The 27,084-nt window shown below is 43.7% G+C and overlaps 1 protein-coding gene across 10 annotated transcripts in view; it reads left to right on the forward strand.

Moving 5' to 3' along the window:
- Positions 1 to 595: 595 nt before the first annotated feature.
- The window catches only part of caska (calcium/calmodulin-dependent serine protein kinase a), a 148,607-nt gene continuing 122,118 nt past the window's right edge, over positions 596 to 27,084 (forward strand). For 9 of the 10 annotated variants that reach the window (XM_015030685.1, XM_015030687.1, XM_015030689.1 and 6 more), the window contains exon 1: positions 1,332 to 1,390. In XM_015030685.1, coding sequence (XP_014886171.1) covers positions 1,332 to 1,390 — 59 coding nt within the window. Of the gene's footprint in view, positions 1,391 to 27,084 lie in introns of all 10 variants that reach the window. The other variant, XM_015030684.1, reaches the window with a different exon arrangement.

The raw sequence follows: 27,084 nt of genomic DNA on the forward strand, positions 1-27,084 counted from the left end.
CCCCTTTTCTCACCAAATATTTTTTTTTTATAAAAAAAACCCCCCCCCCCCCCCCCCGAAATTGGCATATTTTCATTTAGCGAATTAATTTTTGAAATGTCAATTTGTGCAGTTATATGGTTAGTAGAAATGCAGCTACTGAGGGTTGACTGAACCTTCAGGGGAGCTTTAATCAAAAATATTTAGGTTGGATGTGATACAAAAAAAATAGTTGCTTTTGGAATGTAACCATTTTCAAACATATTTCCAAACTAACACACCTCATTATGTTTTGTATTAAAAATGTCTTATATTTTATACCCTCTCAATCTCCTTTTTATAGCACACAGATTATATGAAGACGGTTCTTCTAAAGTGAGATAACTTACTTATTTCATAGAGAACAGTTCCAGAGACTTGTCCCTAATGTTTCCGGCTGGGAATTCCACTTTATTCCCGTCCATTGATCAAGTCCAGAGAAACTGCGGTTTTAGAGCGACGTATATGGCGCCGCAGCTCCACCATGTTGGCTCAAATCCGTATAGGACCGAACCGAAAGCCCCGCGTATCTGGCACGCGCCAAGATGGAGGACGACGGAGCAGTTTCATAACTGCCGAGTAGGAGGAGCGTTGGTTTCTGGAAGCTCCGCGGAGCAGAGCGTCCGAGCAGCGCTCAGGCGACGCCGGGAGGACTGCGAGGTGAACCGACGGTCTGAGAAGTGCAGCTGGAGCAGCGGAGACGGGGTGTGACGCTGTAAAGAGGAGTTCACCCGGAGGAGTGGACTGTCCGCGTATCCCGGGAAGCTGTAACGCAAAGAGCCGTGGATGTGGGGACCAGCGTAGCCCACCTGGATCCGCGCTGTAACCCGACTCTGATGGACTGAGCGGCGCTGTCCGCCGACTCCGCTCCCGCTTCTCATCCTCTCTGAGCTCCACATGCAGAGCCGAGGGAAAGTGTCAGGGAGCGGACACAGCAGCAGGAGAAGAAGAGTTTCTCATGTTTGACAGCTTTGCTTTCTGAGACACCGGGAGGCTCAACTAAAGGCGGGGCGGAACCGGGGGTGGGGGGGCTCTCAGACTGGACTGCTGAGCTCTCCTCGTCCCGACACCCCAACTGCACCACAGCCTTATTTTTTGGGGGGTGGGGGGGTCGACGACGGAGGCAACAACTGGGAACAAGAAAGCTATTTTGTAACTCTTCCCAGGCAGCCGGTGTGCTGTCGTTTGTTATTGTGAAGCGGTCAGCCGCCCCTGGCCTCCGGTGACCACATCCAGGAGCGTTACCAGTTTGGGGGTACGTCTGTATTTCGTGGAGGTGTGGGTGATAATTCATCCCCGGCCGGGCTCGGACTATGGCGGACGACGACATTCTGTTTGAAGATGTGTACGAGCTCTGCGAGGTCATCGGAAAGTAAGTGCCGCTGCTGCTCTCTTCCTCTGTGTGGCCGCTTCTTCTAACGCAGGTCAGCCGGGCTTTCTAATCAACTCCTCCTGAGGACCTGTCACGCGCGCTCACGCACGCGCAGCTCCAAAACGCACGCGGGAAGAGCTTGGCGTCAGTTCTGGAGCTGGTGGTGCTGTTGTGGTTCCGTTCGCCGTAAATATTTCGGCTACAAGCAGTCATTTCCTAAAAGCACCTTGAATTTAAGTAGTGTTGTTTTGTGACGGTAGAAAAACGGAGCAGGGTTTCGTTCTGAGTTTGTCGTTGCCTGTTGCAGCCGCCCTAACATACATTAACCGGCCGTAAAATGTGCGCGCTTTGACCCAGTGACAGTTGGCAGGTTGATGAAGAGATTAAAGGGGCATGGCACAAAGCGCGTCATGAGTCATGCACACTGCACATCTGGTCTTCCTTAGTGACTGGAAGTCTGATCCAGGCTACTTGCAGGAATAGTGACTGCAGAGAGGGAGACATGACAGTAGAGTGATGCAACTTTAACCATGCTGTTGTTGTAATCTTGTTAAGGACAAGCTTGCCACATTGTTAATATTCAAATGATTAAAATTCCGCTATAACAGATATGTAAAGACTTATTACCAAAACTTAAAATTTTTATGGCAGTAGTGTAAGCTATCATAAATGATAATCATGTTCTATAAACTCACCAGTGGGCTTGGTTAGACTTTACAGGGGCAGTAGCCCAGAGCCCCAAGTTTTGGGGGTGGCCCAAAGACTTTTTCTTTCTTTTTTTATTGAATATGTGTTTTTGCAAACATTGTACTTTGTATAAAAGTCATCGGTGCAAGTTAGGTGAGTTGTATTACCTAATACAGCTTAATTTACTTAAATAAAAATACTTGTTTATTTATTTTCAAATACTTAAGGAAATTTTAAATATTTGAAAATTATGAATTTATAGTAGATTTTTTTGTGGGAACAACATGGAATTATTGGCTGCTATGTAGGACTACCTGTTAATGTGCTGTAATTTGCATTAGTAAACACACTTTTCCTTAGTGGATAGAGCACCAAAACGGGCCCGGGATAAGGGGCCACATCCTTGTAAATCCTGCTCTGCCAGTGGCACAAATGTTTGAACACCTGCTGTCAATTTTATCTTATGACCTCTTCAGTTTTTTTTTCTGGCACATTGTCTGTTGATTGGGTTTCATGCTGCTTTTTCCATATGTTTATGATCGGTATCACGACTCGTCAAGACTCAGGGATGACTCGTTTGAAGTTTACAGGGAAAGTTTGTAAAAATTTTATTTAAAATCTCCTGGTTTCATAATGTCATGCATGTTAACTAAGTCTTTTGAAGATAAATGGGCCCACAGCATCACAGATTCCCTGCCATGCTTATCAAGTGCATTTCTGCATTTTTTTCCCTTGGTTCAATCCAAACCCACTTGGAGTTCTGAATTACTTTTTCATTTATCTTTTCAAGTACAAGGTTCATTTGATAGTTAAGAAATAGTCATTTTAATGCTCCATGAGTGTGCCTAAGTTGTCACTTATTAGCACAGTGGATCAGAAATTAGGTCATGCCATCAGCTTCATGAGTTTCTAGAATCCAGTATGATTTTTCGACATGTAAAAGTTCCAGTAATTGTGACAACTCTGATTTTGGAGAATTAATTCTTAACATGGGATGTTCTCCCTCCACTGTGTGAGCCTGCTTTGGTTGAAGCTTGAGTTTTTTAGGCTGCATTCACACCAGCCCTCTTTAGTTCGCTTTAGCCAAACTCTAGTTTGTTTGCCAAGAAACTCTAATTTGTTTGGGGAGATGTGAATGAACAGTCGAACTGTAGGCCACAGTTTAATTGAAACAAACTCCGGTGCAGTTCGAATCCATATGTGAATACAAACGGACAAGAGACCGCTCCAAAAGCTGGAAGTGGACTAAGAGCAGGGTATTATGGGGTAAATACAACCAAAACAAACATGGTGCAGCGCCAACACAGGCGAGGAGGGGAACAGGTTTTTCAAAGGGTTTACAACGTTTGGCACAGAGCAGTGTGAAAGCCGACCCCCCCCCAGCTCAAAATGTAATAAATGTCGCAATTTTGTTCCCCAAATCCAACCGAGTCCACCAGACTATCAGCTGAGAAAACACCCTCAGTGTTAGGTTTTCCTGCTGCAACAAAAACAGATTTAAATTTTTTTTTTTTTGCATATTTTCCAGTGTTGCCAGAAAACATGTCATGAATGTTTGCTTCGTTCACCTGCTGTATTTTGCTGTCTCCACTTTACTACTAAATAGAGGGGGAAGTCTGTTCCAGGCAAAGCCGTTTCTGTCCTTGGGTGTCGTTCAAATCGCTGGGCTTGAACCAAGCTCCTCATTGGCTGAACAGACAGTTGAACACCTGATTCAGGAGGAGCTTGGCTCAGGCGACACCGTGTGAGTCAGACCACGCGGGCCGACTGGTTGCGGGACCGCTCCGTGGTGTCGCAGAGATGGTTGACTGTTTAACGGGGGCGACGAGGCCTGGAAGTCACGGAACGTGTTTAGGCAAGCCCGACTGTGCTCTTTTCTTCTCCTCCGCAGTCACAAGCAATCTGTTTCTCTCTCACTCAAAATGCTCGCAAGTGTGGGCCCGAAGAGTGAGGCTGCTCTTCCTGCTCTCTGTCCTCAAGCATGAAATAAAAACATATTCCTCAAGAAGCAAAATAAAAAACACAACGTCCTCAACCTGGATGTCGAGGAGCGCTCCAAATTCAAGTGCCTTGATTCAGCTCAGTCTGACGGCCCCTGGTTTGTGGTTTCTGGTTGGATATGACAGCTTGTCTGAGATTTGCGGCGTTCAGAGGACGAGAGGCACCTTTCATTGTCCCAGCTTCCCTCATCCAGAAACAGACCAGACCGCAGTGAGGAAAGGCTTCACTTTAAAAGTTGTTTGTCTTTCGGCGTGTGCGATCTGCAAGGTTTAGACCTGTGTGGTGTGGCGTATGAGCTGCTAAATATAGGCTATCCTGAACGGTGCTTGGAAAGCGGCTCCCTGATTTCCCTGTAGGTTGTGGGAGCTGGATTTGTAGTGTCTTGAAGGAGTATTGATCTTTTACCACTTCTTTTTCATCTTCCAGTCAAGAACCTCCATGTTTTTTCTTGGGATTTTACACGGTAGACCAACACAAAGCAGGGCATAGTTGTGAAGTTGCAGAAATAGGGCACATGGTATTCCCTTTTTTTACTCTAAGATATAAAAATCTGAAAAATGTGACACACTTCCTGGATCTAATTCTTTCAGAACCAACAATATGTTCTGTTTGCACATATGGAGACCTGTAGACATGTTGCATGTTCTTGTTTCTATCAGGAAATTTTGCAGCGCGCAACACTGGAGAGCAAAAACACGATTCTTGTACTTACCATCCACAGTCTTTTTTTTTTTAAAGCTGAATCTAAACACACTGAATTCTGCAGCACATCTACATATTAAGATTGTCAAAGTCAAGCTAGCATAACAGATCTACTTTTTTTAATTAAAACTTTTTCCTGGCCTGTGAAATGTGAAACCATTGGACTTTGTTGTCCAGCTGTCCTAGTGATGACAGTTAATAGCAAAACACTGCGTCCCCATTTCCTTTATATATCATACGTTTAAGGTTTTATGTTGACAACTTGACCACTAAAACCAATGGTAATCATTGCGTGCGAGCGGGTTTTTCCCCCCTCCAACAGAGAGCTGGAGAGCAGGATCCTGTATGTGTGAGATGCCCATAAATTAAAGAGAGAGTTATTTCATTAAAGGTAAACATTTGGACTCCTCTTGTTTTTTTTTTTACCAAATTACTGGAAAAACTGAGTTTGACTGTGTGCAAAGTTCGCATAGTGAACGTTGAGCCCTTTGGGAACAATGCAAATACGCTGAGCCCAGGTACGGTATACTGAGCGGTACAGAGCTCTGTGCGAAGTGTTGTGGTCAGAAGTTTGTGGCCGTGTTTTATGTTGAAATGCGTTTGGACAGCAATGTTGATATTTCACTTCAACTAGTCCACTTCCACCAAACCGGCCTTTGTATCTGCAGGTGACATGAATACAGAAGACGGGGTGAGAAACAATGTACTTTTCTTTTTCAGTTCTTCACTAAATTACTACAAAGACCATCAAATGGTCAGAAACTTTGGGAAATTGCAACGTTGTGGTCCACAAAGGAGGCTGTCAGCAGGAGCGTGTTGCGTTCTATTCATGTCACTTCTTTAAAACAAAACCGAGGATGGAGGGAGTAACTTCATCTAAGCGTGGATTGATATTTAAAATGTAAAATTGTCACTCTACCTTGCAAAGCAGACTGGGGTAGATCATGAGGATCCTTTGCACACCCACAGCAGAAATCATTTTCAATAATTGTCTCGACTCAAGAGTTGATTTTGACCCTCAAAATCAGAATCAAATCGTGAGAAAAATGTTTGCGTTTTTGTTCCTGGTGGAGAACTGGCTCTGCCTTCCTCATCACCTAAAGTCCAGATGAAATGAGACTGTGGTTATATAACACGGCAAAATATTTCACAGGGACAAATACTCCTGCGAGGCTCTGAACGTAGAAGCTGGAATCGCATCCTTGGTCTGTCCTGGTGGTTTTGTTTTACGGCTCCTCTCCCTCTCCAGCCTGTCACTCCAGCGCGGTTTGTGTCCCAAAAACAAGAAGGGCTCGGCGAGGGTGGGAGGGGAGTAAATGGAGAGGTTAGGAGCACAAAGACAGGACTGCGTGGAGTAAATGTGGGAGGAGGGGAAAAGAGAGAGCGGCTGCACTGGAGATGGGATGAGTGAGTGAGCAGCAGAGGTCGGGGGTACAGTGGAAGGAAGCAGTCCATTAGTTTGACTCACACATCAAGAGACACTGTGTGCCTTCAGGCCATTCACTTTTCTAGTTCATCCTCAGAAAAGAGTGATGCATTGGTGTGTGGGTGCGTGTGTGTGTGTGTGTACTTGTTTAGCTATCCTATTTAGGACAATTTCTACCATAGTTCTTAACCGTATGACTGATGGGCCTTATGGGGACCAAAGTGTGGTCCTAATACGTTAGTCGGTGTGAGTTAAGATTCAGCTAAAGTTCAAAACAGACAGTAACGGTCTGTCCCTAGCTCTAGGAAAAATGTTTGGGTTAGGCATCAGTGCAGTTACTGAACTTAATGGATGTCCATACAAAGTCCTAATATAGATGAGAATGCACATGTGTGTGTTTGAGGTTTTCCCCCAGAAAACTTGCTGAGCTAAGGCGAGTCATCCATTGGCCTATCTTGTTTTTGAGTTAGAAAATGTTTGAAGTTGACAGGAAATGTGAGGTTATCACCAGGTAATTATGTGTTTTTGGAAGACATTACTGACAACACTTAAACACCAATTATTAAGTCTTAAAAATGACAAAACATGACAAAAGTACAATTAAAATAAATATAATGTTTTTTGCACTTCAGTTGTTTCATCCTAATTTAAGGTGTCCAAAATCTTTTCTCCATGACTTTTCACTTTACTCTGAAGTTTTTAGCATGTAGACCGGAAAAGACAGGCAGAGTCTGGTGAATAAAAAATGACACCTGACGTCAGCCTCCTTATGTGTTCACATACTGATCATACCATGTTCCCATTGTGCTTCCAACTGTTTCACCAAAGACTCTCTTTAACTCGTCTTTCTTATCACTGTTATCTTAGTGAAGCACTAAGCAGGCGTCACTTGCTTAGTGACCAGCAAGTGAAGCCTGGTGACTGGGTCGGCCTTCCTGTGGCAATATGTTATTACTTTTTAATGAAGGCGGCGAGGAGAGTTCAAACTTCCCAGCTGAACATTTCATCAGCATTGCTATGTAAACCTCTGGATGCCACATATCACCATGGCTACTCCACGGTAAATAAGAGAAATGAGCCTCCATTTGCATTCCTCATGGCCTCCGAGGACACTCTGGGGTGCAGTAGGAAGGCTTAATGTCAGTATAACTCTCAGACCAAGGAGGTTATGTTAAGTGTGTGTGTGTGTGTGTGTGTGTGTAGCACGTGTCACTTCTTAATTCTGTTTGGTCCACTGTGTCCCTTTCCCTGAGGTGACGGAGTAAAGCCTGAGAACTGGCCCCTGTCTTAGGGTGTGTTCACTTAATGGCCCAGCTGGCCATTTCAAATCCCCAACCTTTTTTTGTTGCTGCCTTTTCCACCTCTAACCAGTGTGTGCTGTGCATATTTAGCCTGGTTTAGACCAGCCAGGCATTTCCACATGTTCCTAATTAAACGTGTGAAACACTGACCTAGATGTGTGGAAGCAGCTCCTCTACTGAAGCCAAGGCCCTCTCAGAGCGGGCCCCGGGGCTCTCTGTGGTAACGGTGGCTGGCTTCTCTCACTGAGGCTCGGCATTGCCAGCCTCATTGTGTCTAAATGAATCTGACAGAGGGCGGACTCTGGTGGCAGTAGTTGTTAGGGATTGGTATTGGTCGCACAGTTTTTCATTATCCATGTTTGGTTTTGTTTAAATTGTGATCACTCCATGTTTGCTAATCCCATGACATGCAGGTGTTTTAGACATAAAATTTCACTATGAGGTGTAACTGGTGTTATGAAGTAGCCTGGCCATCGCCTTCGTGCGTAATTCAGCTCAGATTTTAATCTAATTTCAGTGCCAGGTCTGGACTTTCTCCCACTGACTTTCTACCAATCAGCGAACAGAAGGTGAAGTTGTGAACGATGACGTCAATTGTTGTAGTCTAGCTAGCTAGCTAGTTTTAGCGATGGCAGCAGACGAAGTGAACAAAGCCTTTTGGTCCATGTTGGCCATACTTCCAGATATTTAATTGACTTCAACAGTTGAGTCTTTCAGCTCGGCACTTCTTTCTTGGCATTGCAGGATGGTTGTCAGTTTCCGGTAAGCTTCATATACGTTACATACGCCTCGGCTAAACGTTAGCGATTGGGTAAAAGTTACAATTTCCAGGAAGCTTTTCAATAGCTGAGAGTCCAGACCCTCTGGATGACGCGAAATATGGAATAATAATAATAATAATCCATAAACTGTCTTCTGGGCTTTTTGTTTGGTTAGTTTTTAAGAGCGGTATTTGTGTGTAGTAGGGTTTTGACTGTAGTCATGTGCGACCAGTCATCCATCTGTTGTTAAAAAAAAAAAGACATGGATAGATTTTAAAAATACTTTTGTCGTTACTGCTGTAAATACCAAAATATATAAAAAAGACTGTATTATATTGGTGTCTTGAAGAAGCCTATTGCAAATGGGAATATTTTTCAAGAACGTTATTTGTGTTTGTGGTGCTGTGACTGCATATAGTTACCTAAAAAAATAAGTAATAAGTAGTCTTTTTTACTGTTATCACAAAATATCACAATAAAATTCCAAGTTCATGTCGCCCACCCTTATTTCAAGCTACAGAAAAGTAATTTTTAGGAATGCACAGATATTAAAACTTTAACCAATATCTATAGCCAATATTAATACTGCTGTTATAGTGATAGCCATACCAAAATTTTCATTCAATTTCTTAAATTTGATTACTCGATTAATCGTCAGAATAATCGACAGAGTACTTGATTACTAAAATAATCCTTTACAACAGCCCTAGTTAGGATACATAACAACGTCCCAAAATGATGCACAGCAGTTAATCTGTACCACTTTGCATTTGGCTCTTTTTTTGCCCTACTCTTGTGCTAAACCTTGTAAATCTTTCTTAATTGGCTGCAGTTTTTTAAACAACATCCTAAAAGCAATTAGCATATTTTCCCCCCAATTTGTCAGCACTGTGACTGAATTGGGGCTGCGGTCTGCAGGGAATAACATACATGTCTCCGTCTCTGGGGGCCTTGCCAGCTCTCTGTGTGTGTGTGTGTGTGTGTGTGTGTGTGTGTGAGTGAGCGGCACACGTTATACAATCTCAGGCTCTCCGTGGGGGGGCTTAGAGGAGCAGAATCTGCTGAGAGGCTGCTTTCCGCACGCACAATTACACAGAGATGATGTAACGGACAGATCTTACTCCGAACCACTGAAATATTCATCCCTCCTCATCATGTTGGGGGGAAAACACCCCCCCAGCAGGCCCCAGCGTCTCCGCAGGGTGCCTGCCAGCGCTCCGAAGATAAAGCTCCATCCAGTGTTTGTCGGGACCTCTGCAACAATAACACCTTGTCATGTTCATTGTAAGAAAAATGTTGCACTTGGCATAATGTGATAATCGCATCTATTTACAGCTAGAAGTCAACCATGGATTTGCTCCATTGTTAGAAGTAAATGTTTTTGGAAAATGACATTCTCCCTTGAATCCTTTGAGTGCTGTTTGACTCTTGTGCGGCATAAACAGCTGTTATCCAAGGACCAATTCTCCAGTCTTTTCTTCCTCTTTGTAGCATAGTGGGAAGTAGGGTGCAACAATATTGATACTGCATATCGGTCCGATATCATTCAACAAATAAGTATCCGATTATATCGGCCTGGATCTAAAATTTCTGAAATAAGCCTGTAGGTTGAAGCAGTGGATGACAAATGTCTTCAGTCTCGACTAGACAGTTTTGTTTACAGAGACTTCATAATTAATTTTTCTTGTTTCGGTTGATTTGTTCATTTATTTTCGATAATTAAAATGTCTTCCAGTTCAGGTGTTAAATGTCCATTAAAATTTAAAGTGCATTGATCTTTGAGAATGTGTTCTTTCATGAGTGTACAGTTAGATAACTTGAAAAAGAGCGGTAATGTCCTTTATCTCAATAACTTCTCGAACTGTTGTGGACCGTTGAAAATTGTAGGTCCGCGCAAAACTTTGTGAATGTTGAGTGAAGTTGCATGAATAGTTGTGATTGCATCCGCAACATCACACCTTCTGGTTTTGTTGTTTTTTAAAAAGTGATAAGAAAGTCAAACATTTACAAAAACAAGAGATTACCAGCTATTTTTTGTGAAGACAGCTGTCCAGATAACAAGAGCATCTTGCCCTGCTCCAGCTATCAGCTTGGTTTGCTGCTGGCAGCTGAATTTGCTTGAATAAGTTCCTCTGTCTAGTTTGTCCTAAGAACTTGTACTCCTGCAGGATGTTGGGTGTTTCAGGAGAGCAGTCAGTGTTTTCAGCTGTCAAGCCATCGCTGTCCTTTTCATTCTGGTGTTGGGCAAGTTGTAAGTGAATATTTCCTGAAGTACTTAAAGCATTCTTAATGAGGTCGTCGCTGCTTGCTGTGTTCAGTCGGCTTAATCAGGGCAAAGCTTGTTGCCAAAAACACAAACGAGAAAGACCCTTTTCAGCTTTATTTTGACTGTAAAACCCACCGGATCGGGGAAACCGAGGGACCGAACCGACGCAGTCCGGCATGTTTACTAGGAGATATTTACCTAGAAGATGTGGGACGGCTCTCTATGTGAACGTTTACTGTAGGGCTGGCAGCTGACTCACCACCCTTCATTTGTTGTGTGTGTTTTTCCCATGCAGGGATTAGGCTGCGGTTTGAGCCAAATTTTAAGTGGAGCATTTTTTTTCATCCACTTGTCGAAAGTTTGTTTACATTTTCCCTTGATTTCATAATTAACATCCTCAGCTAACTCATATACATCCCATCTGCGCTCGTAGTCATTCTGAAAATGAAATTAAAAAGTCTTGAATGGTTGCCTCCTGCTTGTGGATAACAACAGCTTTGTGTAGTTTTCTAAAATCAGGATTTGTTTTCTTTTATTACACATGGAGTAAACCCAGGCTTCTGCTGCTGGGTTATTTTTATCATTAAAGAAAATAAAAGTTCAGACAGACATTGTTAATGATGGAAGAATATGAGCTGATGTAAACACAGTGGGGAAGTCCTTTCACACATTGTTCAGTAAGATTTACAAATGATCACTTTAATGCAACTAACTTAATCAAAGCAGAAACAATCATTTTCTTGGTATCTTCTGATGTTGAGCTAGCAGCTAGCTTGACGTAAGCTTAAAACAGAGCTCTTCTGGCATTGTTTTAACAAATGTCTCCAGCTTTTTTTGCAACGTGTAAGTTAAGACATTCTGGCATCCAGCTGAAAGTATATTATTATACCTAAATGAGACTTTAAGACATTCTGTGTAATTCCATATTGGTATCAGGGCTTCCCCCAGTGTAATATAAGCCTGGCGGGCCTCCAGGCTTTACTTGTGCTCCCTCCAGGTTAAGCATTACTCATTTATTTACGTCTTTTTAAAATATTTGCAATTTTTTAAGACTTTACAGTTGGTGTTCAGGTATTAATCTTCCAATCTTTCAATAACACATAATTATCAAGTGATATGTTCAAATTTCCTGTCAACTTTAAACATTTTTTAACTCAAAAACACGACGGGTTGCTGGATGAATGACTGCCCGGGCGCCCAACCACTGGGCTTACCGAGTTTTCTGGGGGAAACCTTGGGTATAATTTTTATACAAATTTCTAAAGTTGGATGCACACTAGTAGTGCTTTGGTGTGGAGTTGATTTTTTTAAGGTTTACATCATGTTATATTGTTATTCCGTCATCAAAAACATACCTGGAGTGTTGCCTTGATTCTTTCATGCATGTTTGAGGAATCCTTTAATCTCCTATGGCAACCATTCGGGGATGACTAAACGCTTGTTCTCACAAAGCTCCGCCTTTTACACTCAGCTCCTCCTCGGAGCTGCAGTCTCCAGCTCAGCTCCTCCAGACTAGCAGCAGCAACACCTGCTGAGCTTTTCATACAAACTACCTTGTGTGTGAAGCTGCTAGTGTTGTTGAAATCTTAATGGAGGAATGTTGTGATGACGTCCTGAAGGCGGAGTTTCAGAAAGAGCAGGAGCTTCTTAAAGAGACAAAGGCCCAATTTCAAGGCATGAAATTACACAGTCTAATTTCTTTGAAGTTATGTTTGATATATACAGGATTTTTATAACAACTGAAGTTAACATAGTTATATAAAATAGGAATGTGTGCCTGGGAAATATATAATACTGCGCCTTTAACGTAAAAAGCATCTCTAAAATGCAGACGTCATTAGAAGGGATTGCTGGATCCTACACTGTGGAGCGGCAGATTGCAGCCAGATACACACTGGTGTGTGTGTGTACATGTTGTTTTAATGGAAATGACTAGTAGTGCATTTTCTGATGCATGTCATGTTGCTGAAGTGCTTTTTACCATTAATAAGTCAGCTTGAAGGCCTAATCTAGATTTGACTGAGACTGGTTCTGGCTCTTGTTTAGAAAAAGTTCTTTCTGGGTTTCACCCCTGGCAATGTTAGGACTTGTTAAATTTTACATTCATTCATAATAGTTTTATCATAGTCTTACTTTTACAAATCCTGCTTTAAAGTGGCAAACCAGTCTGCTAATCTGCCTAGCGACAGATGACAAATGGCAGCATTCAAAGAAAATTGGAAATTCCCTTTAGTACTGATGGGTTGGTTAATTTCTTTAGAAAAAGTGCACTTTAGATAGAAATATATATAAATATTAAGAAGTATTTTCAAAAAAAGATGTATTTATTTATTTATTTGGGTCTTATGCTCCCATAAAATCTATCTGTATGTTTAAAATTGCTGAATTACTTTAACTCCTAATCTTCAGGAAAATAAAATCTAAATACTGAACACAATTAAAAAGTCAAAATACCATTTTTAAGAGTTCAGTGTCTCTTAAGTTTGAGCTGTTTGTTTTAATATAGACAGTGGAAAGTGCCTGATTATCTAAAATTTTAATAAATGTTCTATAATATACTCATACAGGGTTCTGGTTGGAATAATTCTGAGGTTTTATTTTTACACCGTATCGGCCGGGCCTGGTCATGTTCCTGCTGCCTGGGCCCTGGCCTGAGCTTCGGGCTGCTCCTGACGAAGAGCATCGAAGCGTTACAGACGGTGCACACCAACTGAGACGAGGCGAAATCACCAGTTAGCTGAGCGACGCTGCGTGTGTGTGTGCGTGCGTGTGTGTGTGCGTGTGTGTTGGTGACAAAGTCCTTGTCGTCTGAGTCAGAGTTTGTGGTCGCAGCAGGTTTCTGTTAGCCAACAAGGATGTTGGCTAACAGATGTTGGCGGAGATGTGGTGTGTGTGTGTAATTAGTTTGAACAGTGGGTTCACAGCGCGCGCACCCACATTTAGAGAGGTGGCGAGAAGTCACTCGCGACAACGCCGTCGCTCCCTCCGCGCTTGTGGATAAATATGATGTCGCTTCCTGCCGAAATCAGTGCTTGGATTCAGCTACATTTTATCGCTGCTTTTCACTCTCCTCGCCAGTTTTTATTCTTTTCTTTCTCTACTTGGCTCCCGTCGAGTTTGGAGTCTTTTCACTCCAAACCAGTTTCCACGCTTCGTGCCAAAGCACACACACAGTCACCTGTGTTACAGCTGTGGGCCTGCTGCAAAAACATCACCCTCTGTGCAGCACATAAGGAAAACTCCCCCCACCCCTCAGCCCCACCTTGCCCCCTCCCCCGCTGGCCTGAAAGATTACATCCCGGAGTTTTATGGCTCCGTCCTCCCACACAGAGCAGCTGTTCTTCCACTGATTCCCCCCTCCCTGGTTACTTTCAAAATGTTCATGTTGGACATACTGCTGAGAAAGCCTCAGATGAAGAGGTTTCATTGTCACAAAAGAAAACCCCCTATGCTAGCAGATGTTTTGAGGCCATAGAAGGGAAATTTTAGAATAATCTCCACTTTTTCTTTGCTTGATAATGCCTATTGTTGGGTCTATAAAAGGTATGTGTTTTTTAAAAAGTGAGGAATCCCCCCTTTTTTTGTTTTTACAAATAAAATAGAGGTTATTCAAATCCCAAACAGTGTTTTAAAGACTCCATGACTCAAAGACAATGTAAGATGATACAATCCTTTATTAGTCCCACAAGTGGGAAATTCAAGCTGTCATGACAGAAAGAGGACAGAACAAAAGAGAAACAGAAATGAAAAACAGCTGAATAAAGAACAGCAGTGTAGAAAAAACAAAATACAAGCTAAACTAGATATATAAATATGAAAATATCAATATAAATGTACAAAAGAGTACTGATGTGTGCACATATAAACACATACACATTTATTTGCTGGGACTATATGGATATCTCTGTGTGTGTGTACACACACATACATATACATTTACAAATCGCATACGTGTACGCATACACACACGCGCGCATTCATAAATATAGAGAAATATTGTGCATCAAGCTTATTAATTATATTATTTTATCATGTAAATTCAACTTTTTTGAGCTTTGCTTCATACTGAAGCGATTAGCAAACACCTGGTGGAACTGAGCATCTGGTGAGCTCGTTATAGGAGCTACTACTCAGTGAAACGCTGGTAAAAATGTTGCTAAAGGGTTAGTAGAGGAGCCATGCTGTGATGACTTCCTGAAGGCGGAGCTTCAGAAAGAGCAGGAGCTTCTTAAAGAGACAGAGACCCAATTTCAAGGCATGACATTGCAAATTCAAATTTCTTTTAAGTCATGTACAGCATTTTCATAAGATCTGAAGGAACCACACTTACTTGATTGTGTTATAAAATAATAGATCATAATAATTCCCCTTTAGTCAGTGCAGAATAATCCAGGTCAGCATTGATTCTTCCATGTATTTATTCCTATTGCAAATTCTGAATACGTGGCTTTTCACTTGTTGGTGGCTGATTACTAGTGTTTGCCACAACGTTGAAATTTGTGTTGGTAAATGTATAGAAACCATTTGCTTATTAAAATATTAGCAACATTAAAAAGGAAATAAGTACCTTTAGCCGGTGGTCTGATTGTTGACAGTTTCCTCAAATATGCATCAATGAAGAACATGATTTGGATCAGCAGGCTCAACCGGTTCCAGAGTAAGACTCATGAAACATGGTCTTAAATATTTAGTGAGATCCACAAGATAAGCTTGTTTTCTGCCTCAAGGCCTCTCTCTTTTCCCCAGCAGTGGGCCCATTGCCAATGGAAACACGAAGGCCTGTGTGAATTCTCTTCCTCTACACCTCCGTTATCAGACCCACATGTTTCTTAACGTCTCTGTTAAAGATCTAAATCATTCCTCTCCTTATGTGCTTCCAGCCGGCCGTCCTCCACGCCGAGGCAGATGTGTGCAAAGCACAGTTTTATTTAATTAACCTTTACTTTGCGCGGCAGGTCAATTAAGATCAAATTTACACGTACAATGTAATTAGGCGAGGCTGGCTCACGCATTCATCCTCGCAATTAAGAAGACGCAGCGGCTCACCCGCATGGTAGCGGCGCCGCTTCTGCTTTCAGCAGCCGTCGTTCAGCATGCTGCTGCTGCTGCTGGTGGCGTTGTGAACGTGGACGAGTTTATAGATCAACCTGTGCTCTCAACAACTACAGATGAGGTGCAGCTGCTGAATTATTGACTATAGGTAACGAAAACTTCATCTTAAGGTTAGCTAAGAAGCTTAATTGAACGTCGGATTCATGCAGAGTCTACATGAAGGTCTGTAGCTTCCGCTGTCCTCTAGCCTCAGCTGTAACTGATCCATAACCCACACTGGCTTTTACAGGCTCCTTTGCTCAGATGGAGCTTCCTTACTGAACCTAAAAAATCTAAATCGATGGCATTGGAATAAATTATGGCATGGGAAAGTAGTCCTCCTCTCCAGCCTTGCTATGCACTAGAGGCTGTAAAGCAATTTGATCACCAAGATAAACCAGACTGCCATGAATTTTGTGTGTGTGTGAATATGTTGAAAAATTCAGCTATGTGAATCTCAGAGCATCATGTTTTCACCTCTGCTACTGAGCCCGATGGAACTGCGACTCAAACGTCATTGGACTGACCCAAACATACTATTCTGATTGTAAAACTGATGGCTAAACGTCAGTGAAGTCTGGCGCTAAGGTTGGCATCTGCTCTGGAACGTCCTTTTGCTATTTTCACAATTCTCCTTCAAAATCTAAAATATGAACGCTGATCAAACCCGTCCTTCACTGACCAGAGATTCCTTTGAGACGCAGCAAGATGGTCATGTCCTCCAGTTCAAGGCCTAAACCTTTAAAGTCGCAAACAAACAGAAAATAATCGCAGGATCAGATTTAATCTCGTCCGGTCAGGGACGTTGTTGCACTTGATCCCATGTCGTTCTCCTCACAACACTGATTTCCACTGAGTGGTTCACTGACGTCAGAGTCGAACAGCAGGCCTCTCCTTTAGCCTGTGCTCTCAAAAGACACACCGCTGTAATTCCAAATCAGTTTCCGGCCACCTGGTTGCCCAGAATCATAGTTTCTTTCTTTCTTTCCCTTTTTTTTCTTTGCTAACACTCTCCAGATTGAACTCAATTTGGCCCCTAGAGTAACAAGCACTTTTGTGGCTATTGTACTGCAGTACCCAAGCAATGTAGAGTGAAGTCAGCCAACATATTGTGGAGTGTGTTCGCCTGCCAGGTGGTTACACACCTACAAAGACTCGGAGGCTCTAACGAGGTAGTAATCCATTCAAACCAACTGGCTGTTAATTGGACGGCGGTGCACTCGGCTCCGCTCGTCTGGGGGAACTGAGTGTGATCGGGAACTGTGACTGGAATGTTTGCGAGTCTCTGTGGGACGCGGCTCCTCCTCTGTTTGGTTGTGCTTTTCCCAGCCTCCAGTCCAACGCGCTCGTGTTTTCATCTCGCGCTTCGCCATCCAGTCCCCTCCGTTCGTCTGGCTGAAATGATGTTTTATGCGCTTCGCTGCAAGTTTCAGGCTGAATTGCTTTGTGTTTCGCACAGATGGAAATATGGAACCGCCGGCCACTTTGTCAGGCACACTTGTTCCGTTGCTTTTGTAACATATGGTAAAAACGACTCGCTGGAGATTAGATCGAGAGTCGTAATGTGGAAGAAAGGAGATTTAAGTTGACCTGTCCACTGAGTGACATGAGTACAAAAAGGCCTGTTTGATGTAAGAAGATGGAGGCCACCTGGTTTATGGTTCTAGAGAAGTAAAGTAGCCCAACAGAGGTCATCACAACAGAGGTCATCACAACAGAGGTCAAGTCAAGTTTATTAATGTGTAACATTTCAGCAACAAGACAGTTCAGACACCATAAAAACATAAGACCAATTATAAAACAAGCAATAAACTTTATATTTTGCCAACTGCTATCATCAACCTCATCAAGCAAATCAACATTTGCTTTATGAAATGTTCTTCAGGTGACAGAAGGCCGACTTTGTAACTGTCTGTATGTGACGATGAAGGTTCAGGTCAGAGTTCATCACCACTCTCAGGTTCCTGACCTGATCTCTAGTTTCCAGCTGTAATACCTGAATCTGTGTGCTGCTGACTCTAGATCGTTTCTCTTTTGGTCCAAATAAAAACTTCAGTTTTGTTTCTGTTCAGCTGGAAAATGTTATGGCACCTCCAAGCATCGATTTGTTCCAAGCATCTTTTCAGTGCTTGGATGGGCTCCGATATATGAGGAATATCATCCACAAACACACAGCATGTGGGAGTTTGCAGCAGCAGACAGAGAATCACCATTTAAAAGTAAAAGATCATGTTTCCAGCAGTAGTGAGGTGTACCTAATAAAGTGTCCAAAGTCTCTGGACGTGTCCAGCTTTGACTTGGAGTTGCTTGTAGACTCAGCCTGGTTTAATCTGATGTTTGCCTCTCGTTCAAAATGTTTAGTTTTTTTTTTAGTTCATCTTCATCACATTTTGTTTTGAATATTTTTTTTTCTGAATGATATGAGTGAACACCAGAGAGAGACAGGAAGTGGTTATCTCTTAGCAATGCCAAGCACTTCCTGGCTGATAGCGATTAGACGGTAGCGCTGATTTTTTTTTTTTTTTAGGGGAATGAAGGGGGGTTAAGCGCCTCTGCTTGGAATCTAAGCGCCGTTTAACTTCGCCGTCAGTCAGAAGGATGTTAAAGTGATCGGAAACGCTGAGCGGCAGACGCGAAAGAGATGGAGACGCCTCGGCGTGGAGGGCTTTAACAGGCCGGAGCCGCATTTAGCAGGGCTATTATGGCTGTGTTGACATATTGTCTGACAGATGGGCGACACATGCTCTGTGTCTCAGTGCCATTGTAAGAGCAACTGGGGCTTGGCGGCAGAGGCGCAGAGCTTCAGGAGAAGCTGCGGGAAGAGCTTCGTCTTTGTTCAAACTGCCTCAGCCTCTCAGCAAAGCCTCTAAACTCTTATCTCTAATTCAGCCTCTCATATGGAGCCTATTTATTTTATCGTTTGTGTTAAATTGATCTTGGAGTCGGAGGAAATGGCGCATGCTCTGTTTTATCAGCAGTTTGATTTTTATCTGGGCCTAGAGCAGAGGTCATAACCATCACGATTCAACAAGTTGTTCTCGCCACAACTGCAACCGACTCAAATCTATGTGGTGCTTTTAAAAAATATGTGGTTTTATGTCTCCAGTGAAAGTGTTTAGAGGATAAAGAACCATGAGAAAACAGGAGGCACTTGCAGAAAGTCTCCTGTTGGGCATTTATCGTATCACTTATTGTCATGCATTTCTTTTCATGGTACTAATTCTGATTTATCGTTGTTTTGATGAATTCCAATTAATAATGTTCAAATCGACCGGCCGAGAAATTGTTGCACCCCTAATGGAAATGTTTGTCAAGAGCGATATTTGTCTTTGTGGGATTATGATTGCTCTATTATGCATCCACAGACATAGAGTACCAGGAGTGTTGCCTTAATTATTTCATGCATGTTTGAGAAATTCTTCAGTCTCCCATGGCAACCGTTCAGCTGTGAAGAACGTCTGGGTGGACCTAGCCCCGCCTTCAAGCACGAAGCTCTGCCTCAGAGCTGCAGCTTCCAAGTTTCCGCATCACAGCGCTCCCCTGCCCCAACACTCCCCCACCCAGCTCCTTCAGACTAGCCAGCATCAATTAGCAAACACCTGGTGGAACTGAGCATCTGCTGAGCTCATTATAGGAGCTACTTCTCTGATAAACGCTGGTAAAAACGTTGCTAAAGGCTTAATGGAGAAACAGTGGTGTGATGACTTCCTGAAGGCAGAGCTTCAGAAAGAGCAGGAGCTTCTTAAAGAGACAGAGCCCCAATTTCAAGGCGTTACAGTCATGTTTGATATGTACACTATTTTTATAAAAACTGAAATCAACACAGTGCTATAAAATGGCACTATGTAGCTGGAAAACATCATATTCCCCTTGAACAGAATTTAACCTGTTGTCTGTTCAGAGTTTAACTTGCAGGTAACCATACATTAGTTTTTACTCTGATTCAGAGTTAGCCGCTGTAATGATTAAGTGTTGCATGTTGCTGAACAGTCCACTTCCTTTTGGCTAATTTAACCCTTCATGCTATCTTGCTTTATGAAGGCTGTGATAATATTGTGGAGTTGTTGTAATTTTCCTACCCTTCATGTGAACCCGTCTACTGAAGCAGGAAGGGAAATCTATTGGCACATCAGCCCCACTGAGATGTTTATTCACCAGCCGCCACACTTCACACTCTGTGGACTCGCCTACTCTTTCTGTGCCACTCCTGCCCTTGATCAGAGTCTCGACTCTTTATTTGCTCTCCTTTTCTCTGTTGTGAGGAGCTTAAATGAAGCTGTCATTACTCATCCCTTCTGAATGGCTGTTCGTAGAGCTCCTCTCTGTTAGACGAAGCCTCTGCAGGAAGGAAAGCAACGTAAAGGATCTAGCTTAGATTGTCAACGACCTGCCGTCTGGGGGCATGGAGAGGAGCAAGACTTGCTTGATGACCACCACATCGTGGCCTGGAGACAGGGACACGCTCGCCGTCATGCTCTTGTCCTCCACAGCAGCGGCTGTTTAATGACTTCCTTGTTTCTCCATTTTTGTCACCTGCTGCATTTGGGATTTGTGCTTACGCAGCGGAGAGTTGGCGACAGATATGATGGAGTGTGTGAGTCGCTCGCCGCATTGACAGGCACGCTTCGTCTGGCGGATATCTGCCCTCTCTCCTCTTCAGTCTGTGGGAACACCCACTGGCTGTCTGCTGGGGGGGGGGCTGAGATTCTCTCACAGAATGAGTCAATGCTAAGAGGAGGAGGAGGAGGAAGGCTTCTGAGGCATGATCACACAAGCCTGCTCTCTGGTCAGCCGCGGTCAGGCGTGGCAGCGTTCAGGTGCCAGGGCGGAGCGGGGGCGTCTCCGTGCCCGGGTCGCAGCTGTTTGCCATCTGCGTTGCCGAGGTGTCCGTCCTCGCCGCGCGTCCTTTACCTCCTGAACTCCCATGTGAGAGACTGTCCGACTATCGCAAGCCAGCATATGTCACCTGGTAGCCTTGGAAACAGAAATCAAAGCCTACACACGCGCGCCATCAGGGCTTTAAGTCAGTCTGGCCCTCATTGCATGCTGACTGAACAGTGGAGGCCTCAGGCTCCAGCCTCGCAGTTAAAGAGGAACTACAGTGAAATAAACGATTTATCGTATCGTTTATCGTGAAAATTTCTTATCGCAATAAGAATTTCCATTCATCATCTCCTCGATAAAATCTGTTAATGATGTTAAAAAAAACAAAAACAATAAAACCAAACTGTTATGTTATTTTACTGGAAGTGAAAAACTGGAAATGTTATTTTTACTATTTTCTGCACTTTGTTCCACAAGTATGAGTAAATTTGTGCTGCATGCACTTTAGTTATATGAATCATCCTTTAAGCAAGTAAAGTCTAGACAAAGTCAATTTAAAATGGGAACGCTTTTCAAGAGGCACTGTGATTGCTGTGCCATTCATTCACAGCCATGCATTAGGTTTTCATCTGGATTTTTATTATCACAACAGCAGCAAACAATATAATAAGATTCTATGTCCCCATCGCCCTCTAAACAACAGACTTCTGTCATCTAGAAAAACACTGTCAGGCTGGGCTCCAACCGAAGCAGTAACCTGACTGCTGAGCCACTCAAAGCACAGCAAAGCCGATGGGTCAGTTACATGCACTGGTACAAAGACCTTCGAGTTGAGTGAAGAATACGAATGTTTGGTGAGCATGAAAAGAGCTGAAGTGATTATTTCATAGCTTCCCTCCATGCAGCGCTGAATGAACGTTAGCCGGCGTTAGCCTAACCACACTCTGCCGTAAACGGCGAGGAGCATACGCTGTTTGAGCAGCTAGCTTCTTTACAAGACCTCTGCTGGGTAAACAAACATTACACATTCCTGAGTCTCTCTCTCTCACACACACACACACACACACACACACACACACACACACACCACACACACAGTACCATATGGCCACTCAGACAGCAACCCAGCATTTTGTGCATTGCTTTAGTTGTGCCTTTTGTGCCATATGTGTTGTGTGTGTGTGTGTGTTTACTAAACAGGTGGAGGAGATGGAAGTGTTTATGTGTTGTGTGACAACAGGAGTTTAGGGCTGTGCTTACATGTAATCAGCCAGAATCAGTAGTTAAGGAAGAATCTGGGGGAGAGAGAGTCTTGATGTATGAAAGGAAGGAAAACGTCTCAGTTTTTTGTGACCTTCCAGGTTTGAACAGTCACGTCACCATATTATCGTCCACACAGCTTAACATGCACACAGAGTCCCAGCGTGTCCTTCTAATTCTTCCCCCTCTCCCCTCAATGCGATGGGAAGTGATGTAACCATGATGTATTTGTTGAAAGGAAAGCAAAAGTCTGGCGTTGCCATCAAACGGGGAGGGGGGATAATTGCGGAGCTGTCCGAGCAGCCGGAGATCAAAGTTGAGCCGAAGCCTTAACCTTGCGACTACAGGAATGATGAATGAGATCATAATGGAGTCAGTGATCTCTGTGATCTACTGCAGCTTCACTGGGATCAGAATGTCGTTTTTTATTAGATTTTTTTTTTATGACACAATGAGCTCAACAGGAAGGAAGGTTTCTGTGCAGCGGTGATCCCATCGCACAGAGCGAGACGGGGAAGCTTTTAGGATCATCTCCTTACTGAGATCACCGCAATCTGCTGCATTTGAATTTCTGATTTCTGTTAATCACAAAAGAAAACCTTAAAGGAGCTTCTTAATGTGTTTTTGTTTTCCGAGTAGGCGAACCTACTGTACTTGCTGAAGTCATGTTTTGGTCTTACTGACTTTGTGTATATGTGTGCGTGTGTGTGTGGCGTGTGCGTGTGTGTGCGCGTGCGTGTCCGTGTGTGTGCGCGTGCGTCCGCGGAGGGGTGGTCCTGTGTGTGACTTCTTGGTGTGTATGTGGGCTAATCTTAGCTTTAGCTCCGGATTAAGGGACACAAGCTCATGACTAGTGCTACTGGACAGAGTTGCTCTGTAAGAGCAAGCTGCACCAGCTGAGGCGGACCCCTAGTAGAGGGAAGCACACAGGCACCAACTGACCTGCTCTTCAATTTTAGGTCTCACTGTTTTGCATCCGTTACGAATAAAATTATACAGCAGAGTCACTGTTTCTGTCATTATATTGTAATGTTTTCTGACAACATCAGAGCTCTCAGTGTGCCCTCCTGCTGTTACGCGGCAACATTTATGATTAATGACGAAGGGAAACAAACGTCCGATAAACAAACAAACAAACCAAAAAGACAGCTTGGAGTGGGACACGACGATGTCGGACCAAACGTCAAGCTCTGGCGCTGAGGGAAGGACAAAGCAGCCCGCAATTATTTATTTCAAATGAGGAAAGAAAGAGGAAGAAAAAGCATGCTGTGACAATTAGCAGAAATGAAACAAAGGAGACAGATGGCAGGTTTTTGCTTCCGGCCAATAAAAATAGAAAGTTTTGCCAGAGTTGTTGACTGTCCAAGATTAGAAAGACGGTTTTAGAAAGAGCCAGAAAGACGATGTCAGGACAGAGTGTTGTTTTCAGATAGGCAGTTTTCAGCCTATCTGAAAACTGCATTTAAAGCCAATTTAGGTACAGTCCTTATAAAAAGTATTCACCTCCTTGGAAGTTAAATCAGTCATGATTTAGCTTTTTTGAAAAACTAAATTTATAAATAAAACACTTTAATGTTGAGGGAAAACTGATTTCTACAAAATAATGGATCCTTCTTACTGAAAGACCTGCTGCTGCAAACCCGTCTTTTTTCCAACCAGTTAACCCACCAGGGCTTCCCACCAGTGTATTATCAGCCTGGCGGGCCACCAGGCTGTGCCCCCACCAGGCTAAGCATTGCTTATTTATTTAAGTCTTTTTAAAGTGTACGCATTTTTTAAAGACTTTATAGTTGGTGTTCAGGTATTAATCTCTCAATAACACGATTGTCAAGTGATATTTTCAAATTTCCTGTCAGCCATAAACATTTTTTAACTTAAAAATACAACGGGTCGCTGGATGAATGACTGACTTAGCACCCAACAACTGGACTTAGCAAGTTTTGTGGGGGAATCCTTGCCCACCATAACATAACACAACACAACACAACACTACCAGGTCGCACTGAAAGGGTTCTACCAAATCTGTTCGAGCTTTCCCCATAGTTTCTATATTTTTTTTAATCAAATTTTTTAAGCTTCCCATGTAGGCGCTGCGGTTAAGCAGAGCATTGACCGATCAGTCAGGTCTCCTCTCCTCTCGGTCAAATTAGAGCTGGAACCCAGAACAGTGCAGATAGAAATCCACTTCTCTTCATCTGCAGGCGTGGGACTTGTTACTGGGACACTTGGTGAGGTATTTCAGATTTGTTTTCAACTCTAAAAACAGGAAGAATCATGTCGGAGCTGGAGGGGAGCCCGGCTGTTCCAGACAGACTGGAACAGCCGGTAGGGTTCATTCCCAGCAGCTCTGTGTAGTCTGTTTGCCTTGACTGTCCGGTTCACTTGGGGAAGTGGGAATGTGCAATCGAACTCTAATATGAACCAAAAACGTGAACTCTGATCCGCCTACTAACCCAGTTCTCCATTCAGTTGAAGTGAACTCTGGCACCTAAATACAACCTAAACAAACATGGAAATCTGGAGGGAGAGATGGTCTTCCACCAAAGACTAAAAATAAATCCTAAAACCACTGAAATATTACAATATTTCATTCTTGTTTATATTTTGCAAAAGAAGGAAGTTGTACCCAGTGCCTTCTTTGGAGGTTTTCATGTTGTTTCTTTCACTAGTTCTTGGTGCAGCGCCACCCCAGGCGAGGAGGTGAAGAGGTTTTTCAAAGGGTTTGGATCATTTGACTCTGTGCAGTGTGAAAAAGAACTGCGTCAGCTGAAAATGTAACAAATGTTGCAATTTTGGTCCCCAATCAAAACAGAGTCTAATGGACTATCAGGTGGGAAAACACACTTAAAGCTGCTTCCCATACATAGAAGTCCTTCCACAAGCGCTAACTGCAGACTGTAGGAAGAGTGAACTGCGCAACAACAATGCAAATCCCTATAGTGATAAATTACAATAATAGTAATAATAAAAACAAAGCTAAATAAAATGGGTTCATATATTCTAAAATGATTTTTAAGTGAGATGTATAATGTGAATAATTAAATAATGTAAATTTGACATAAAATGTGAAGGAACCCTGGACATTGGATCAAACCTTAGCTCCTCTCTCCAGCTGCTACCACGGAGCTCATAACCCAGCTGGACGTCTCTTCTTTCTGTGGAGGAGCTGCTTCAGTCCGCCTGCGGTCCACATGCCGCTGCTGCTGCTGCTGCTGCTGCTAACAAGCAGGAACTTTTATCCTGACAAGTCTCTGCGGATTCCCAGTTGGCTTGCACTCCACACGGCTCACTTCATGGCAGGGATCTGCGTGTTCTGTGCGCCGGGCCGTTTGGGACCTGGGCCTTGGGTAAAACATCACTAGCATGTAGAGCAATGCTAACTCGCTGAAGAAATCAGGCTTGGCTTTGACTGAGGACGTCTACCTGTGTGTCTGCGTTCCCTCTGAAGGTCATAACTCCTCTTCTGATTGGTGGAAAACATCAGGCTGGACCTCAGGTTCAGGGTTCAGGACAGCCTGAGGCCCTTCCAAGTATCCTTTTCTCAACCCGGTGTTTAAAACGAGGTCTAAGCCTTCATTTCCTGATTTATGGCGTATGTTATTAAGATAATGACTCGGCCTGGTGGTCAGAGGTAGACATAACACCACAACTTTGATGCTATTTTCTATAAAATCACATACCCTAAAGCTGTGGGCTGCAGAGGAATCTCATGGGTTTCTGTGGCTTACAGCGAGCGACCTGGACAGAACGCGGTTCTGAGATGCGGTCTGACTGGGAAGCCGATGTGAAATGTCCAGCTGTTATTCCGCTCGGACTTACAAAGTTTGTGTGTTTTAAAATAGGCTTCAGTTTTTTTTTTTTTATCCAAGTAGAGCAAGACAGCCACCCAGCTTGTTTCCACGCCCCATAAAACCCTGAGCTTCACTCTGGCCTCCGTCTTTTGTGTTTGTGTGGAAGTTACTGTTTGATTGTTGTGTGGTTTTGGCCTCCATAAAAATACCACATTTTTCCTGATTAAGGATATTGAAAGCATGATTCATCTACGGCGGACCAGATTTTGCTTTTTTGATCCCATTGCGCATTCACACCTCCCCAAACGAACCAGACTTTCTAGGCAAACAAACTAGAGTTTGACTTAATTAGACTAAACAAAGCTGGTGTGAATACACCCTAAGGTGCACTGGAGCAATGTCATTAACACTTTGATTATTGATCTCTATCAGAATTTAAAATTCTATCATTGAGCCGCTGCAGGGAGGACACCATTAGAGGAGAAGGACCTGTGTCTAAAGTCTGGGCTTCATGCTGGGACGTCTACCTAAAACGGCTTGGCAGTAGTTCAGGCAGGTAGGAAACACATCGGTAATATTTTCAGCATCAGATTGATGAGACGCTGAGCATGTTCTGTTCAGATGTAGTGTGAACACAGTTCAGCCGCCTCTCCAGTCAGGTTCCCGTTGTCCTGGCCTCCTCTGCTTCCACCTCTTGGTGTTTCTCTCCAATAGGAGCATCAGGCGACGCTTACATGAGAACTTCTCTCCCCGCCCGTTTCTCGGCTCTTTGCTTTCGGGCTATGCAGGCGAGTTAGGTTTGGGACGGCGCGAACATCTCTGGCTGCTGACCAGTGAAATGATCCTCACGGCCCAGTGACTCACGCACGCAGAAATCTCTGGCAGCTCGGCAGAAGTCTGGGAGTTGCGTAAGAAGGCCTTGCAGCTCAGAGCGTGCGATATTTGAGGAGACGGCGAGGAAACCTCGTCCCGTCCGTTCATCTGTGGCCTGAAATGCGTCTTCAGAAACGTTTCTGTGTGTTGTGGGGGGAGGGAAGCGTTGCGTCCCCACCGGACAGCCGTTTGTCTGAGTGCTGCTGGTGTGTGGCCGTTTCCTGGGCCACTCTCAGCTTCGTGGGGTCATTAACTTTTATGGACTGCAGCTCGGAGGAAACGACCGAGCCGATATGCTGACCGCTGTGCAGATCCAGCCCCCTCCACCCGCCACCCACGTCTGCGTCAAGTCCTCAACGTGATGAATTGACCTAGATATTGGTAAAAGACAAACCCGGAGTGGTTCTGTTGGGGAGAGTCCAGCAGCTTTTCACTCGAAGCTACCCATTTAAATCCTCTGTGCTGTTAATCAAAAGTTGGATTGATTTCATCGATTTCTGTGCCGCCGGAGCCCCGCAGCCTGAGCTGGGCTGTTTTTAAGGCGTGGGGGGTGTTGAGTACTTTAAAGGGTTCCGGGGGGATTTTTGGCACCGCGGTTTCTGCTCTTTTTGTCAGAGGACCTCACTGCTTTGCAGTCTGCTGAGTGCATCCGAGCGGCAGAAAGGCTGGCGGCAGTTTTTTCTTTCTTTTTTTTTTTTTTTTTTTTTTTTT

Source organism: Poecilia latipinna, unplaced genomic scaffold (genome assembly GCF_001443285.1).
Source record: "Poecilia latipinna isolate Pla-1442-1.1 unplaced genomic scaffold, P_latipinna-1.0 Scaffold189, whole genome shotgun sequence".
NCBI classification, from domain to species: Eukaryota; Metazoa; Chordata; class Actinopteri; order Cyprinodontiformes; family Poeciliidae; genus Poecilia; species Poecilia latipinna.